The sequence below is a fragment of the Simochromis diagramma genome, unplaced genomic scaffold (assembly GCF_900408965.1).
Source record: "Simochromis diagramma unplaced genomic scaffold, fSimDia1.1 OVJJ01000131.1, whole genome shotgun sequence".
In the NCBI taxonomy this organism is placed as follows: Eukaryota; Metazoa; Chordata; class Actinopteri; order Cichliformes; family Cichlidae; genus Simochromis; species Simochromis diagramma.
In genome coordinates, this window is record NW_024387200.1 from 9,216,873 (window position 1) to 9,232,247 (window position 15,375).

General features: G+C 40.1%; 1 protein-coding gene across 3 annotated transcripts in view; it reads right to left on the minus strand.

Moving 5' to 3' along the window:
* LOC120745911 (aminopeptidase O (putative)) overlaps positions 1-15,375 on the minus strand; it is an 88,795-nt gene that overhangs the window by 70,753 nt on the left and 2,667 nt on the right. For all 3 annotated transcript variants that reach the window (XM_040051121.1, XM_040051122.1, XM_040051123.1), the window contains exons 3-6: positions 15,101-15,270; positions 12,559-12,811; positions 11,516-11,729; positions 11,152-11,276 (exon numbers count right to left, since the gene is read on the minus strand). In XM_040051121.1, the coding sequence (XP_039907055.1) occupies positions 11,152-11,276; positions 11,516-11,729; positions 12,559-12,811; positions 15,101-15,270 (762 nt within the window). The remainder of the gene's footprint in view (positions 1-11,151; positions 11,277-11,515; positions 11,730-12,558; positions 12,812-15,100; positions 15,271-15,375) is intronic.

Sequence of the window (15,375 nt, forward strand, 5' to 3'; positions counted from 1 at the left end):
GATTTCTGAAGACCCACAAATTTGGCATATCTCAGTATGCTTTGCACTGGTTCCTTAAAAAGTGTTTCCTCTGAAAGTAATGCCCTTACTAGGACATATTTGAGAGACATATTTGGACATTAAACTGGTCCATCTACTGTTCAGTGAAGCGTCACTGAACTGAAAGTGAGTGGAAACAGGTCTAATGAAGAGATGAGTACAAATTTGAGTGTTCTAGTTCAAATGACCATCAACATATACAGAGGAGATCGGAAGATATGTACAACAGTGACTGTTTATAGCCATCTATAAAACACGGTGAAGGCTCTGTTATGGTTTGGAGCTACATTTCAGCCAGTGGTGTTTGAGATCTTGTCAACACAGAAAAGTAACATCAGAGTTTGATCCACCATTCAATACCATCTGTAAAACATCTGATTGGTAACAGCATCATTTTTCAGCATGACAATGATCCCAAACACAGTGTGAATGTAGTAAAAGCACACCTGGATAGAAATGGAACTGGAATTCCCAGAGCCTGGATTTCAACATTCATGAGAGAAAAGGGGAAAAAAAGGCAGAGAACATCCAATGAAAAGCCTAAAATGTTCTTCAAGACTGGAGAACTTTTCCTGAAGACTACTTTAAAGAATTGGAAGAAAACCTGTCTAAAAGAGTTCAGGCAGTGCTGTGAAATAAAGGTGGTCATACCAAATATTCTCTTTCAAGGTAGAAATATTAGGATTAGAACTGTTTGTTTATTTTTCATTTCCTATGAAAATGTAAAGCCACGAGTGGCTTAGCCATTACTTTGAAAAGGGGATCATGTCACAGGTTATATGATGCATCTGTTTTAATCTCAACAACTTCACCCTATTCTTGATTCAGATGTTTTCAAGGGATTTAATGACAATAAGACGAAAACTACCCTTAAAAAACTATTCTTTAAATCGCTTAGATTATGGAGAACTTGTGCATAAATCAAACTACAGACAAAAACATTAAAAAAAACTTTCAGATGTATGTAGCTCAAATTAAGATTCATTGTTGTTAATAGGAAGTGCTGCAGCCATGCCAATTTAGAATTTACTAAAATTTAGTAAATATGAAATATTTCACTAAAAGACACTTGAAAATAAAACAGTGAAGAAGAAAAAGGGCATCATCTTGATTTGTAGTCAACCCCTGTAGTAAACCCTTAATGTTCATAAGAAAATCCAACCTCCAGTAAGTCTTATTGAAATATTCTCATGGGTGAAATTTGAACTTGCTCAAGGATCAACAAAGCAAGAAAGCATGTTCTGAATTTCCAAAAACATATAATTGACATGTCTTGATCAAAATGGTGGACTGACCAGAGAGACTTACACACCGCTGTACACAGCTTCATGCTGCTAGCATGACAACGACAACTAACAGACCAACTGAGAGTGCAGCCAGTCCCTGAGGCTAAAAGCAAAGCGACACATGAGAAGCATTACCAGGGATATTTCACAGCACTTTGATTCAAATGTCTCATTTTGGTCAGTTCAGCACAGAGGACCCACGGACATTAAACTGTCTGGCTTTGCCCAGAATGAAATTACCCCCAGCCTCTGGGTTCCACTATCACACACGCCTGAGGACGCACACCAAGATCAGCTCCATTGTCCCCTATGCCATACAATGGACCCATCCATCACTCGAGAGAATGGGTCCACTGGACTCATCCATTCGTTAACAGAATGGGTATGCCGTGACAGGCCTGTCTTGCTAAAGCCTCTAATCCAGAGTTATGGCACAGTGTGTCTGTGTTACTGTTAAATGTAGTACTATATGCCAGCTGTTGCCAGCAGGTTCCCATCTGAGGACAGTCTAAAGAAACACACCGTCGATCATCGATCATTCTATGATGAACATAAAAGCACAAATATTGCCCGAGAAGGAGCAGGACATTTAGGTCATAATGTAAAATTCAACAAGTACTGCAAATAAATTGTTTCAGGTTCACTCCTGCAGAAAAAACCCACCTGCACGTTCACAACATAATGTGGGGCGCTCTCCTGTCAAGCAGAAAAAGAGTTAAAAAGGTGGATGCTTCAGTTGTGATTAGATACTGTAGCAGCACAGATAAACTCATATACAGGGGCGGAAGGGAAGCTGAGAGGCTCGAGATAACTAGAAAGGAATATTCTTGCAATAACAAGACACTTGCTAAGCTGTACACTGCTATCAGCATTAAGAGGAAGTTCTGACCAAGAAAAAGAAACAAAGAACCAAAGGGAGACAGATAGAACAGGCTGTCACCTTTGAAACTGCCTGTGTTTTCAGCACGAAGTAAGTAGACCAGCAAGGGAAACTAAAAGTCTTAACTACTTGCAATCACTTTAAAAGCATGCGTAAAACACTCCCTCTCCTTCTGTCCAGGTGCAGGCATGCAGAGCTGGCTTTTTCCTCCGACTCCCTTGGCTCTTTTGTGAGGCCCATTGACGAAAGGGAGATCCACTCAAGGTGGGAAGAAAGAAACACCTCATCCTTGACTATTTGATTAACAGCTGTCTTCTGTGCCAGAAAATCCAACCCCCACATTTTTCCCTCCCAACCCTGAACCCCTAGTTGTCTCCTGAAAGAGCAGGTCTGTATCACACACTTCTAGAGTTACTCTGCAGATCAAACTGGAGAGGAGAGCAGAAAGGCAAGAAATCCTCTGAGATATCAGAAGGAAGAGGGAAGGACAAGCAGTGGGAAGACTGGGGAACAAACAGTGAGAGGAGGAAGAGAGAGAGAAGGGGGAATGGCACAGCTTAACAAGATGGCAGGAGGTGCAATTTAGCAAGGGTGCAAAAGGGTAGGAAATCATTGGCAATGAGGCAAAAGACTGAGGCAGATACTGGAAACTAGGACAGAATAAGATTAACATCTTAACTTTTTAATTTGCATTTTGTGCTCTGCTGTTGCATTTCATTTGTTTATCATGTAAGATGGTAACGAGCAGCATGCCTTTCCTCAAAGTTAATGATCTTTCCTTAATGATCAGCTTTGTTTTTCCAAAGCTGTTAGTTTTGTGAGATTCATCCCATTAGTCCTGGTCACATTGTTGAAATCATTTCTTTTGTTCCAAACAACCATTTCATGAAAATAAAGCTGGAGAAATTTACCGCTAATAATTCATTCATGGTTAAGATTTTAGATTTACTAGTCATCTTAATCAAAAAGAGACTCAAAAAACAACAATAAACAGTAATAAAAACAGTGATCGTCAACTGAGAGGTTCAGTCCAGGGCACCAGCTCTAGCCAGTCTACTCTGCTTAAACCTGAATTGTCTATCATGCATCCATCAGTGTGTAAAAGCACAGAATAAAGTGCTGCTTAAATGTGTGGAAAATGGGTGAATGTGGCTTATAATGAGAGCACTTTGAGTGATCAATGAAACTAGAATAGGGCTATATAAATGTCAGTCCATTTACCAAGACTTCTACCAGGATTTGGTATCCTATTAAAGATGGCTTTTTTGGAATCAAACATAAACTCTATACACTATTTTTTTTACAGCACACTAAACATCTCTGGAGATGGTCAGCACTAATGTGAAGAACATGACTTCTACTGGGTTAAAATGTGTAAAAAAAACAAAACACTGGTCCTATAAAACATAAAAAAAACAGCACAGGTGGCACACTAAAGAATTCCAGAGCAGCGGGGGAGGAATATTCCAGAGGGTACCAACTCCCCCCGGCACTACAGCTCCCTACTTCCTCACAACGGGGACCAATCGCCAATGTAACTTCCTGCTAGGCCATAAACAAACAATGCAATCAACTGAAGTCAGGCTGAAAATCCTCTACTGCCTAAGAGGTCAAGAGGTATACACCAGTCATAATTTTCAGCTGTGGCTGTGACAGTTATATGGCTGCCTAGTTTGGCTGTACTGCAAGTGGAACAAGCAGTTTAACTACTTGAACATTTTCCCCCCGTTTCTTAAGGCAGCCCATCTCTACGAGGAGGGAGCAGTGTAAAATACAACTCTGTTGATTAAAAAAGATGGGACTTTGTGTAAAATGTTAACAAAATATACGCTTAAATGGAAGTTTTGAAAACTAAATGTTCTCTCGGACTCACATGTTCCTGGATCTCAGGCTGAAATTTCCTTTGCAGGATTTTTTATTTCATAATGCACCGAATGTTCTCAGTAGGAGGCAGGTCTGTACTGCAGGCAGGTCAGCTTAATTGCCAGACCTGTTTACTACAGCCATGCTGCTGTCATTTGGTATTTTCTTGCTTAAATAAACAAGGCTTTCCATGGAAAGGACATCATCTAAATATAATCACACAATATGTTACTCAATGACAGATGTGCAAATTCATTCAACTCATGCCACATGAACTCATACACCCCATGCCGTCATGAATCACAGCTCTTGAAGTGCACTCTGATAACTAGCCAGATAATCCCTCTCCTCAACAAACAGTATTTATCCATCAGCAATATCAAAAAACACAAATTTAGATTTGGAAGACCGCAGGACGATTTTACATCTTCCTTCTGTTTTTAAATGAACCAGCTTGCAGCGAGGATGGCAACATTGTGAGATCTTGTTATATCTGTTTTTATTTTTGCATGAATTTTAGCTTGCAATTGTGTATCGTGTTTTGCTTTTGATGGGGACTATCCTGAGATTGAGACTTCTCAGTCTGATTCCCTGCATACAGAGATTTCTCTGGATTACTTCAATCTTTCTGCACCGATGATGACAAACTTCTCAAACTTCAATTTGGCTGAGAAGCATGATCCTTAAATTTCCACAGTCTCCACAGTCTTTCTATTTACACCGTTGCTGAATAATCTCTTTCTCTCCGTCACATCACAGAGAGGCCGACTGTGCAACACTCAAATTCTGGGTGACCACTTTTCGATCAAAGAGCAACTCCACAGGCCAACTTTTAGGAGAAAACTTGTCTCCAAACAATCGTTGTCTGACTCAGACTGACTTCAATCACTCAAAGACAGATTGGTAAAGGTTTGCAAATAGTTGTTTTCTAATCTATAAATGCAGACATATTGCTAACACATCGTAATCAATCGGAGTCAGTCTGTGCCGATGAGTGCAACAAATCAGCGGCACATCTCTTTGCAACATGGCACTCAACTATCTGAGTACCCTATTGCCCTACAGCTGGTTTTATTCTGGTTATATTCATATACAAAAGCAAAGTTGCTAAACGCCTATGTCTTCTGCATTTAATAAGCTTCCTGCAGCAGCTATGGCACTATTTGTGGAGAAGTTTCTAATTCAAATGTATACATTTATGGCTTTATTTCTGTCAGTTAATTTCTGCATGTAGATTTTTTAGACAGCTACAAACTGTAATTGCAAACTGACAGTAGGATGGTGGAAGACTGCCTCCACAAGTCAGTCATGACTTAATGCATTTCACTCACAAAAGTCGTTTTCAAATGGCAACTGCCTGCAAGTAGTCACAGACCCGATCCCTTTCTTCAAAGCAACCATTTTAAAGGCAACAAGATCACAAGTTCATTCATCCTCCCCTTCAACAGGTCTAGTCTTCGATGACCATTTCCTCTAGTCTTGAGATGTTTCACATGTTTTGCGATTGACGCACATATGTCAGTCTCCTGTCAAGACATTGCTGTCATCAAATTGAAATTCAATACAAATAAAAATAAAAATATATTTTTCACAATACAATTAGTGGTCTCATTTTCAACATTTCATTTTTTTAGTCTTTTTGCTATTTTGTAACTAAATATATGGTTTAAATAACGAGAATAAGTAAGATATATTAAGGATTAAGTTATACATAAAGCTGGAGTTTTTGCCATTCATATGAGAATATGGGGCATCCTTTCCCTGTCATTAAATAAATAAATAAATGAATAAATAAAAATACGCCAACAGCAGCAACAAAGTACTGCACATTGATCTGGCTCATTTAATGTCCAAACCTACACATCATCTGTGTAGGTCTCCTCTGACGTCATGCCAGTACAGTAAATACACATCCTTGTTCCATTATTTGAACAATGCACACATTCATACACTCACACACACGAGAACAGGAATCTGCCTGTCTACACTGAAGCAAAACAAAACCCACATCACCCACACTAGTGAAAAGGCGCATTTCAACGCTTGTGCGGAAGCTCTCCAAGGGATGTCAGACATGTCTTCTTTTGGGCACGCTGATCTTAGATTAGGCCTGCAAGTCAAGCCAGCACTCTGGGATACACAGACGTCAGCTTCAAAGACTGAGAGGAAATGCCGTGCCCTTCCTGTCACTCCCAGTCAGAAATGACGTGACTGTGATGCTATGAAGAGATTACAGATTCAAATTGTAAAACAAAGAGAAAAAAAAACAGTATGACTTAAGAAAGGTAAAAATAAAAACATTGTACAAATGCCCGCGCACACACACACACACACATATATATATATATATATACACAGAGTTTTCAATAAAGAGTGCAAGGCTAAATACGACCACTCCAATCATATTCAGGGCATTAGTTTACACCATTCTCATGTCCTTCGATCACTCAGAACAATGAACTTTTTATCCTGACTGGATGCCAAATTAACTTTAAGGGATTCCCCTAATGTGCTCACTGACTGTAACCCAGACATCTCTTCATCCATCTCCACACTCCTCTATTAATGGTTAAACATGTATTTGTCTTCCTCTCCCTTATCGGCTCTTCAGTGCCTTAAAGGTTGTACTACTAACATGGGGAGAGGTAACACATCGGTGTCTCTACAATGTATGTCAAAGCTTGGTTTGTTGAAGAAACAGCCATGAAGACAACAGGAATACATACAAATAGGCAATAGATGATCCTGTTTTGTATGTACTGTACAGGATGCTGGTAGCAGGCTGTTCATAACTCAAGACTCCTGCAACGCTTTTGAACCCAAATTGTTGCACAAAATACAAACAAAAAAATTCTTATGGAAATACTTTGAGCTGCTGGCTTCATATCTTTAAAGCTACATTTGCACAAGTCTAGTGCTTTGTGTGTGTGAATCATAGAGCCTCGTGGGTACACAGCATACGTGGTACAGCCTTTGAGTCCAGACATGCCCTTACTTGACTTCTTAATCTTCAGTTTCCTGCCCTCCCTTTCGTATCTCAGTATAAAAACTTCACGCCACTGTGATTCCTCCCCTGCTTCGCCTCTCCCCTCTCTTCTCAGTATCACACTACAACAGCTTTATGCCTTCTTGCCACAGCTCCCTGGTCCATAGCCCCTCCGCTCCTGCTGTTTCCACTGGGGCACTGCACAAAAACTGCGCTTGGCTTGATCCCAACAAATGGGGCCCTCATACCTCCCAATCTCTAGATTAAATAGCACCAGTCTCTGAAGTCTTTCCAGGGGCTAATGGCTTTTGTTGCTGGGAATAATCCACACATCCTCTCCCACATCCTGGGGGTCTGCTGGCCTGTTGTGAACCCCGCCTTTACCCTCTTCATGTCTCTCTCATCTCCATCTCAATCTGCGCTTCCATTTTGGTTGACCTCCCAGCCTTTCTATAGCACAACCCTGCGGTTATGTGTTGAGGCATCCACGACTGAACCACCAACATTGAAGGGAGGATGCAGTTGTCTGACACTGGGTTGAGAACCATGCAGAGTTTTATAGGGAGTCAGTGCAGGTGCTGTCTGAAGCTTAATGAAGGCCCTAAATCTCTTCTGTCATTTGCAGCTAACTGGAGCCTAAGCAGCCAGAGAAAAGGGGATAAGTGCCTGGGAGCCATCCTCATAAAGAAAAGAAAACATCCGTCAAACAACAACCACGGCAGAACAGCCTCAGTGTCAGCACTTGACGTCCATTCAAAATAAATACAGCAGGGAGACACATTTTCACAAGATGGGGGCAAGAATGTTTTCCATGGATGAAAGAGCGCTGGGTTTTTGGATAAAAAGAGACTAAAAAAATGCAAAGTAGAGAATGAGGTCTGTTCTGTTGCCCGTTTGTCCCTCTTTGCTGCTTAAAATAGCTCTGATTAAGACCACACTTTGCTACAACGTCAGCAAATCACGCAAACTACATAACCAGGTATGAGCTCATATCCTGTCTGGGGCACTTTTTCTATAGCAGTGTAAAAGAGGGGAGGATAAAAGCAGATGGAGAGAGAAAGAGAGACTGTGGTTGTAAACCGCAGACACTAGGATGCTTACCGACCACCCTGATCAGCTTACTTAATTAGAATAGTTTTTTTAAAGGCCCAAACATTCATCACCTTGAATTTACTTTAATATCCAAGTTTTGCTTAACTTATAAGGCTACTAGATGCAATCAGCTGTATCTATAAAGATGTCATACGCAGCCTAAAGAATGTAGAGAAAATATGAAACTATGACTTCTGGGGAATGCCCAAGGGCACGAAATGTGATCAACCACACAAGTGGAGAGGAAAGACAAGGACGACAAACACAGTAGCCTTGAAGATCGAGCAATATTACGAGAGCAAAGAGAGTAACAGAAAGTCGGGGGATGAAAAGAGAAGCAGTGAAGGGTAAAGATGTGACAGAAGCAGGACACATCTGATTTTCAGAACACAAGGATTACAAAAAAAAGGGGGGGAGACTAAGCTAATAAAAGGAGAATAAATATGGAAATGGAGCACGGGGAACAGATCTAAGGACAGACACAAGCTGAGGGTGAAGAGGAAATAAATACATGAAGGGTTATTATCTATAGAATCCAAAACAATAAATCTGTCATCCTGTGGCTTCGTGACCACCCATCAGCCTCCAGACCTCCACTACTAACCCTGCATAAAAACATAAATACACACAAGTCTAGTGTAAGTTGGAGAGGCTAAGGACCACCTGAAACATCCTGGAAAAAAAACAAAGATGCAACAGAGCAGCCTATTGACTGATGATGATGTCAGTTAGAGGGGATATCCTTAGTATGGTCCTTTCAGTCACACACGCTCGGCCTTGTGAGTACAGGAGGAAAAACAAAGGAAGAAAGAAAAAAGAAACAAGGGGGAAAAAGCACCAAGATTAAATTATGTGAAAAAGAATTGGAATAACAATTTTGGAAAAAATCTCAGGAAATAGCTGTTTGGAATGGAAAAGTGAATGGAGGCAAAAAGAGGTGGTGAGTTTCTGAGTTTTGGAAACAGGATGAGGGAAGGGAGGGAACAGAAAAAGTAAAGAATAGTCGAGGGCAAATTAATGGACAACGAATAAGGAGGAGTGTGTAAGGGAAAAGGGGTTTAAGGAGATGCTTAGTAAAGAGGCTGAAGTCTTCTTTGAAACTCTGTGTTAGTCTTTTTATTTGCTTTAATCTAGCTATTTTAATGTTTCCTGCTTAAAAAGACAACAACGCCACACAATTACATCATTTTTTAAGCACCATGCATATGCGAGTCATAACTCCTGCAGGCCCGTGCTGGAAGCAGTTATGTGGGGGCACAAAGGAGGGATGACAAGTGATTGAACAAAGTTTAAAGCTGGAGTCTTTAATTCAGAAAGAATTCGTATGTGGAGGATCTCCACAGAAAAGATTAAGAAAGAGTGAGGGGGTTTCGAAATGTGGAGTGTGCCATTAATCATGCAACCCTGAAACACTTTGCCTGTAGAAACCAAAACAGAAGCAGCAGGTTGGAGTTAAAAAAACAAGTGCTTGATTGTCGCTTTGCTGTGGGAAATCTTTGATGTTTCTTCACAAGTTTTTACATGGCTGTCCATAGATTGGTCTGCGTACACCTAGATTAAATGACAGTAAAAAATGCTCCGCTGAAACCAAATAACTGCTATAATATTCTTTTACATTAACAGCGGATCATACTGTATGACTACAGTATCCACTTGTGTAAATCCCAACCTTTCAGTTCCCCTCTGCAGCTTTTCGGCATTATTCTGCTAATTGTTCAAGAAATCAAGAAACTTCTGCAAAAGAACTACCAACCATTAGTGAGCAAACAACTTTACTCAAATAACTTTTGTTTTGCAACTTGTGAAAGTAAAAAAGGAACTACAGAGAAGCAGTGTGACATTTCTGTGTTGACAGGTTGTTTCTGCTGCTCCTAGGTGGTCAACCAATCAAATGTTATAAGTTTAAAAAACCTGCAATACAAGACCTTTGATGGAAATTGGAGTAAACTGGTGAAAGCGGTTTATTAAAACATGTGCAGACAAGCATGGAAATATAGTACATAACTCAAAAGCTGAGATTGTTCAGTTCTAACAAGACTGAAAGTCAATATTTGGTATGACCACCTTTATTCTTTAATGCAACCTGAACTCTTAGGCAGGATTTCTTCTCATTTCTTTAAGTAGTCATCAGGAATAGTTCCCCAGGCGTCTTGAATGAGGGCTCTGGAGGCCAATCCATGACTGATAGTGGTTCATTGAGTGTTTTTGCTATGTCAGGATTATGTTTGGGATCATTGCTGAAACATTAAGCAGTTCCCAATCACATGCTTTATAGATGGTATTGCATGGTGGATCAAAATTGGACAGTACTTTTCTGCATTCACAATTCCATCAATTTTCAAATGCAGCCCTAAACAATGACAGATGATATTTAACTGTTGTATTTAGTTTTTAGGCCACCTCTTTTTCTTTTTTTTTTTAAATGTTCAGGTACAAGGACTGGACTGCAAATGAGTGAAAAAGCAGCCAGTGTCCAAAGACAAACTGTAAAAAGACCTTCAGAAAACCTGGAGAACGACTGCTCTTAAAAAACATAAAAGACAGTCTTCTTCTTGTAACCAAAATATAAAGAAATGAGGAGTGGCTCAAGACTTTAGCATAGTACTATATAGTGCTTTTCTTCACTCACTGGCCAGTCAAAGCGCTTTTCACTTACACAAGCCTTTATAGTATACGTAGTGTTCGTTTTACAATGAACTTTAGGTGCTTTATCTATTTCAAATCAATAATGATGGTCATTTAAAAATTGAGAATTAACAGTTACACTAACAAACAAATCTTTTGACTGTGAAAGGAAACTGGAGGACCCACAAGCAAACATGAAAACGACTAGCAGAGTATAAATTCTTCATCATCAACTCGCTGTACAACTAACAAACACCTCACAGTTTACTTGTATTAATTTTAAACCTGTAGTCCTGTTCACTAATATTTTTTCTCTCGTTCCAGCATTTCTTTATAATCTACTCCTTGCAACCTCTTAACAAAAACATAGATGTCATTACCTGGCCATTCCCAGACTTGAGAACCCTGCTGGGACAATGAGAACATCAAGTCGGGGAAAGGGGTGCACCCCCAGAACAGCATGGGCTGCAGCCAAACATTGAGGCAACAGCTTAAGGACTCCCATCTGCAAAAGGGAAACAAACCAAAAGCAAAGAAATGTTATTATAGCTCACATATTTAAATAATAAGGATTTTTTTTTAACCGCTCCCCATGGAAATACAGTCTAATATGTTTACCAGGGTGCCAAGAGATGGTAGTTGAAAACCTCTGACATAGTGACACAAACGTCAACTGATGCCGTCTCCTTTAATCATACAAAATTTAATTAGCACAACTCTCAGTGGCTCTTTGTCAGAACCCACCTGGGCCTTTTGCAGAAGGCAGGCAGGGCTAAATACACGGTGTGGAATCACCCGCTGGGACCAAGCCGACCGCTCAGTAAATCGGCAAGGGTAGTCGCCATGGGAACAAGAAATGCCGTCATCCACCATGCCTGAATAATCAGTTACAGAGAGTCCCTCATCCTCAAGGGAAGAGTAACAGAATGCAGAGTCTATGCAGGTAGTCTGGTCCCTGCTGTAGAAGAAAACAGGAAAGAAAAGTTTAACCAAAGGCTTTAACAACATTTTTTAAATTTCCATTTTTTTTCTTTTTGACTACATGGACCTTGAAATACTGAACCATCCATGGCACAGTGTGCACTGTCTCACTGAAATGAAAGGAGTGGAAATATGGAAATGACAGTATACATCACAAACCACAATGAGCCCAAAAATATCTAAGTACCGACATGCAATCACATTCACTCTAATCCAATATCCAGCACTAAGTCTGTCCTCGGCATCAGAACCGTTCCAAGGGTTTCAAGCAACAGCCAAGTTTCCTTCAAGCCATTCACTGAAAATAAAGGCCCTCCTTGTAGTTGGGGAATCATGGGGCCTGCAGCAGGCTATGGCTGGGCTGCTGCTGGAGGACAACCATGAGGGGGAGGAGGAGAATTACTGGAAACCACTGGCAGACTTGCCAACCTGCTGGCCGGCAAAAGGGAGACCCCAGATCGACCATGCCCTGCACAGAGGAAACCAGCCCTTTCGAAATGCTCCAACCTGCGTTTTATATCCTGTATGTCTATAAAATTTATGCAAGCCTAAGTTTTTCTATCCAACAATAATTTCTGCTGGGCACTGAACCTAATGTAATATGGTGAAAGCCTTTATGCATTTGTCATAAAAAAGCTGATTGAGTGCTGCACACTATTCATCACCCTAATTTCACCTGCACCATTTTTGGTGAAGTGTAAGGAAAGTTTGACCATAGAATGTGGAAGGGCCAGACTTAGGTTAATAACAGTCTGGAGAAGAGGTCCTACTAGAAGGAAAGAACACAGGAAAAACTAATAAAATACCTGCCAGTCTGGAGAGGAGAGCCCTTTACTACTTCACTTGAAGAACTTCCAAGTCTAGACACACGCTCAGCCTCAGTCCACTGCCCATACTCAGGCCCAAGTTTGGAAGTCTTGCCACAGTCTGTCCCGTCCCTCACCCCTTTTTCCAGCTCTGGGGGGATTTCTGCTGTGACTTGTTGCCAGTGACCCACTGCCAAAGTGAAGGTGGAAGCGGGCATGGGCATTGTAACATAGTAATTCCACGTTAAGAAATCTGCAGAGAAAATGCCAAAGAAGTGCCAGAGAGAGAAAATAAAAATGTCAAAGGTACAGAAGTAGTAAAGAGTTTAGACGACTGGCAGCATGGAGAAAGAAACAGAAGAAAAATCTGAACTGAAATGCCATTTTGCTTTTACTACACTGTCCAATCTGATGTGTTTATCTTTGACATTTTATTTCTTTTTAGTCCCACCCATCGGTACAGAGTGACACAATTCTCATGTCCACCTTTCAGATGATGTGAAAGTTATTAAAATCTTGAAAGGCAGCCAGAGAATTATCTCAGTCTGGAAACTGTTACTTCTATTATAAGTAAACTCATAGTACTTTGCAAAAGTATTGAGCCATATTTCTTTATTTTGTTTCCAAGAAAAGAGACATTCTTCTAATTTTTTTAAATAGTCATAAGTAATAGTTCTCCAGTCTTTCTGAATGTCTTTCAAAGGTTGTTTGAATACTGGCTGCTTTTTCGCACATTTCCTAATTTCCAGTCCTTGGACCTCACTATTTCAGAGGAATGCTTTTTTGTTTACGCCACTTAACACTGACCTATGAATCATTCAAGAATAAAAAAAAAGCACCAAACTCAAGGAATGAATCAATGTTATGTCTACACAACAGACAACCTACCAAGAACCCAATTTTAAATTGTATTTTTAGACTCTTTGTTACCAGCAGCTTGTTACAAAACCACATAATTTGTTCCACTTTATTTAGTTGAAGCTAGGAAAAAGATGACGAGTATCTGAAAGTCATATCCTTAATAACTAGGAAAAAGAAAAAACCTCCAAGAAAGACCTGACGCGGGATCTGAGACTCATCATAAATGGGCACAGGGTGGCTGTTAAGAAAGGGCAACAGGAAGAAAGGGCTGATGTATGCTAAATTACAAATTGTAAAGGAAGTCAGGAGAGAGGTCTTGACAGCCATCTGTAAAACACAGTGGAGGCTCTGTCATGGTTTGCCACTCCATTTCAGCCAGTGATGTTGGGGATCCTGATAATGAATGCAGTACAACCATCAGATTTCGATCCACCATGCAATACCATCTGGAAAGAATCTGATTGGCAACAGCTTCATTTTTCAGCATGGCAATGATCCCAAACACACTGCTAATGCAGTAAAAGCATACAAAGGAGAGAAAAACATACAATGGAACACCATCAGTCATAGATGGAATCCCCAGAGCCCGGACCTCAACATTACTGAAGCAGCGTTGGATCATCTCAATGAAGAATGGATTAAAAAAAAGGCACACATCCAAAGAAAAGCTTTGAATGTCATTCAAGAACTATTCCTGAAGACTCCTTAAAGAAATTACAAGAAAGATTGCCCAAGAGAGTTCAGGCTGTGATAAAGAATAAAGAGGTGGTCATACCAAATATTGATTTTCAGCCTCATTAGAATTGCACAAACTCTCTTTTTGCCTTATATACTGTATTTACATTTATGTTTACACATTTTCCCATGAATCACTACATCTACTTCTTTTGTGAGCTTTTGCACAGCATATCCTTTATTGTAAACCTTCTCTGTTCTAACTGGTTTGTTTGGAACAGATGCTGACATCATACATATTTGAATTACTGACCCAATCTGAAATGTGGAGCTCTAAAAGGTTTGTATTTGAATTTATTGAAAAATGTTCTCTACTGATTCCAATAAAATACAAAGACCTTTTTCAGTGCAGTTCGTACTCCTCAACAATGCTCTCTTTTCTCGAAGCACTGATATTGATGTTGGGTTTTTTTTTTTAAAAAAGCATTAGGCTGATTTTTTTCTGTTTATTTGTTTATGTTTTTATTTATTCCTATTTTTTGTGCCTGGCAGACAAAAAATAAATAAATAAATAAATAGCTAAGCCATTTTAAAAGCTTCACTGTCGCACTATCTGAAGACTTAGCCAGCTCAAACTGGATGTGACACGCAGATAAACGTGGGCCATTACAATCGGTAAATGTTATCTTATTTGGGAATTAGGCTGATAATGGCTGGTACCAGCTTTCAGCCGATACTTTGGTGCACACGTACCCTTTTTATTTAACCCAACAAATCCAATCTCTCAAACACATCAATAGTCCATGCTCCCATAATAGCTTTTAGCTTCAACACTGGACACTACAGACCCATTTATTCCAAGTAATGAAATCTAATACCAATCTCTTCTTTTCAGTTTAGTAGTCAATAAATTTGTGTAATATTCAAAAGTTTACAAATGTACACACACACACATATATATAAAACAAAGAAATACATATACAATTGAGGTTTTTGAAAAGCTTACGTGTGTCCCCATCTTCAGCAGGTACTGCCTGCTCCTCCCCACTCATCAAAACCACGCACTCACTGGGGGCCCGTACTGTTGCCTGCCATGTTGACATGGCAACAGGCGGCTCCTGGCAGGGGAAGAGGGCTCGGTTGTTGATGGGAGAACCGGCGGTGTAAACACACACCCTGGAAGGGTAAACAATGGTAAACTATAAACAACCCTCACTTCAATGCCCAAATGCACACAGAAACACAGACATAAGTAAGGCATACCCCACACAGGAGAGAATA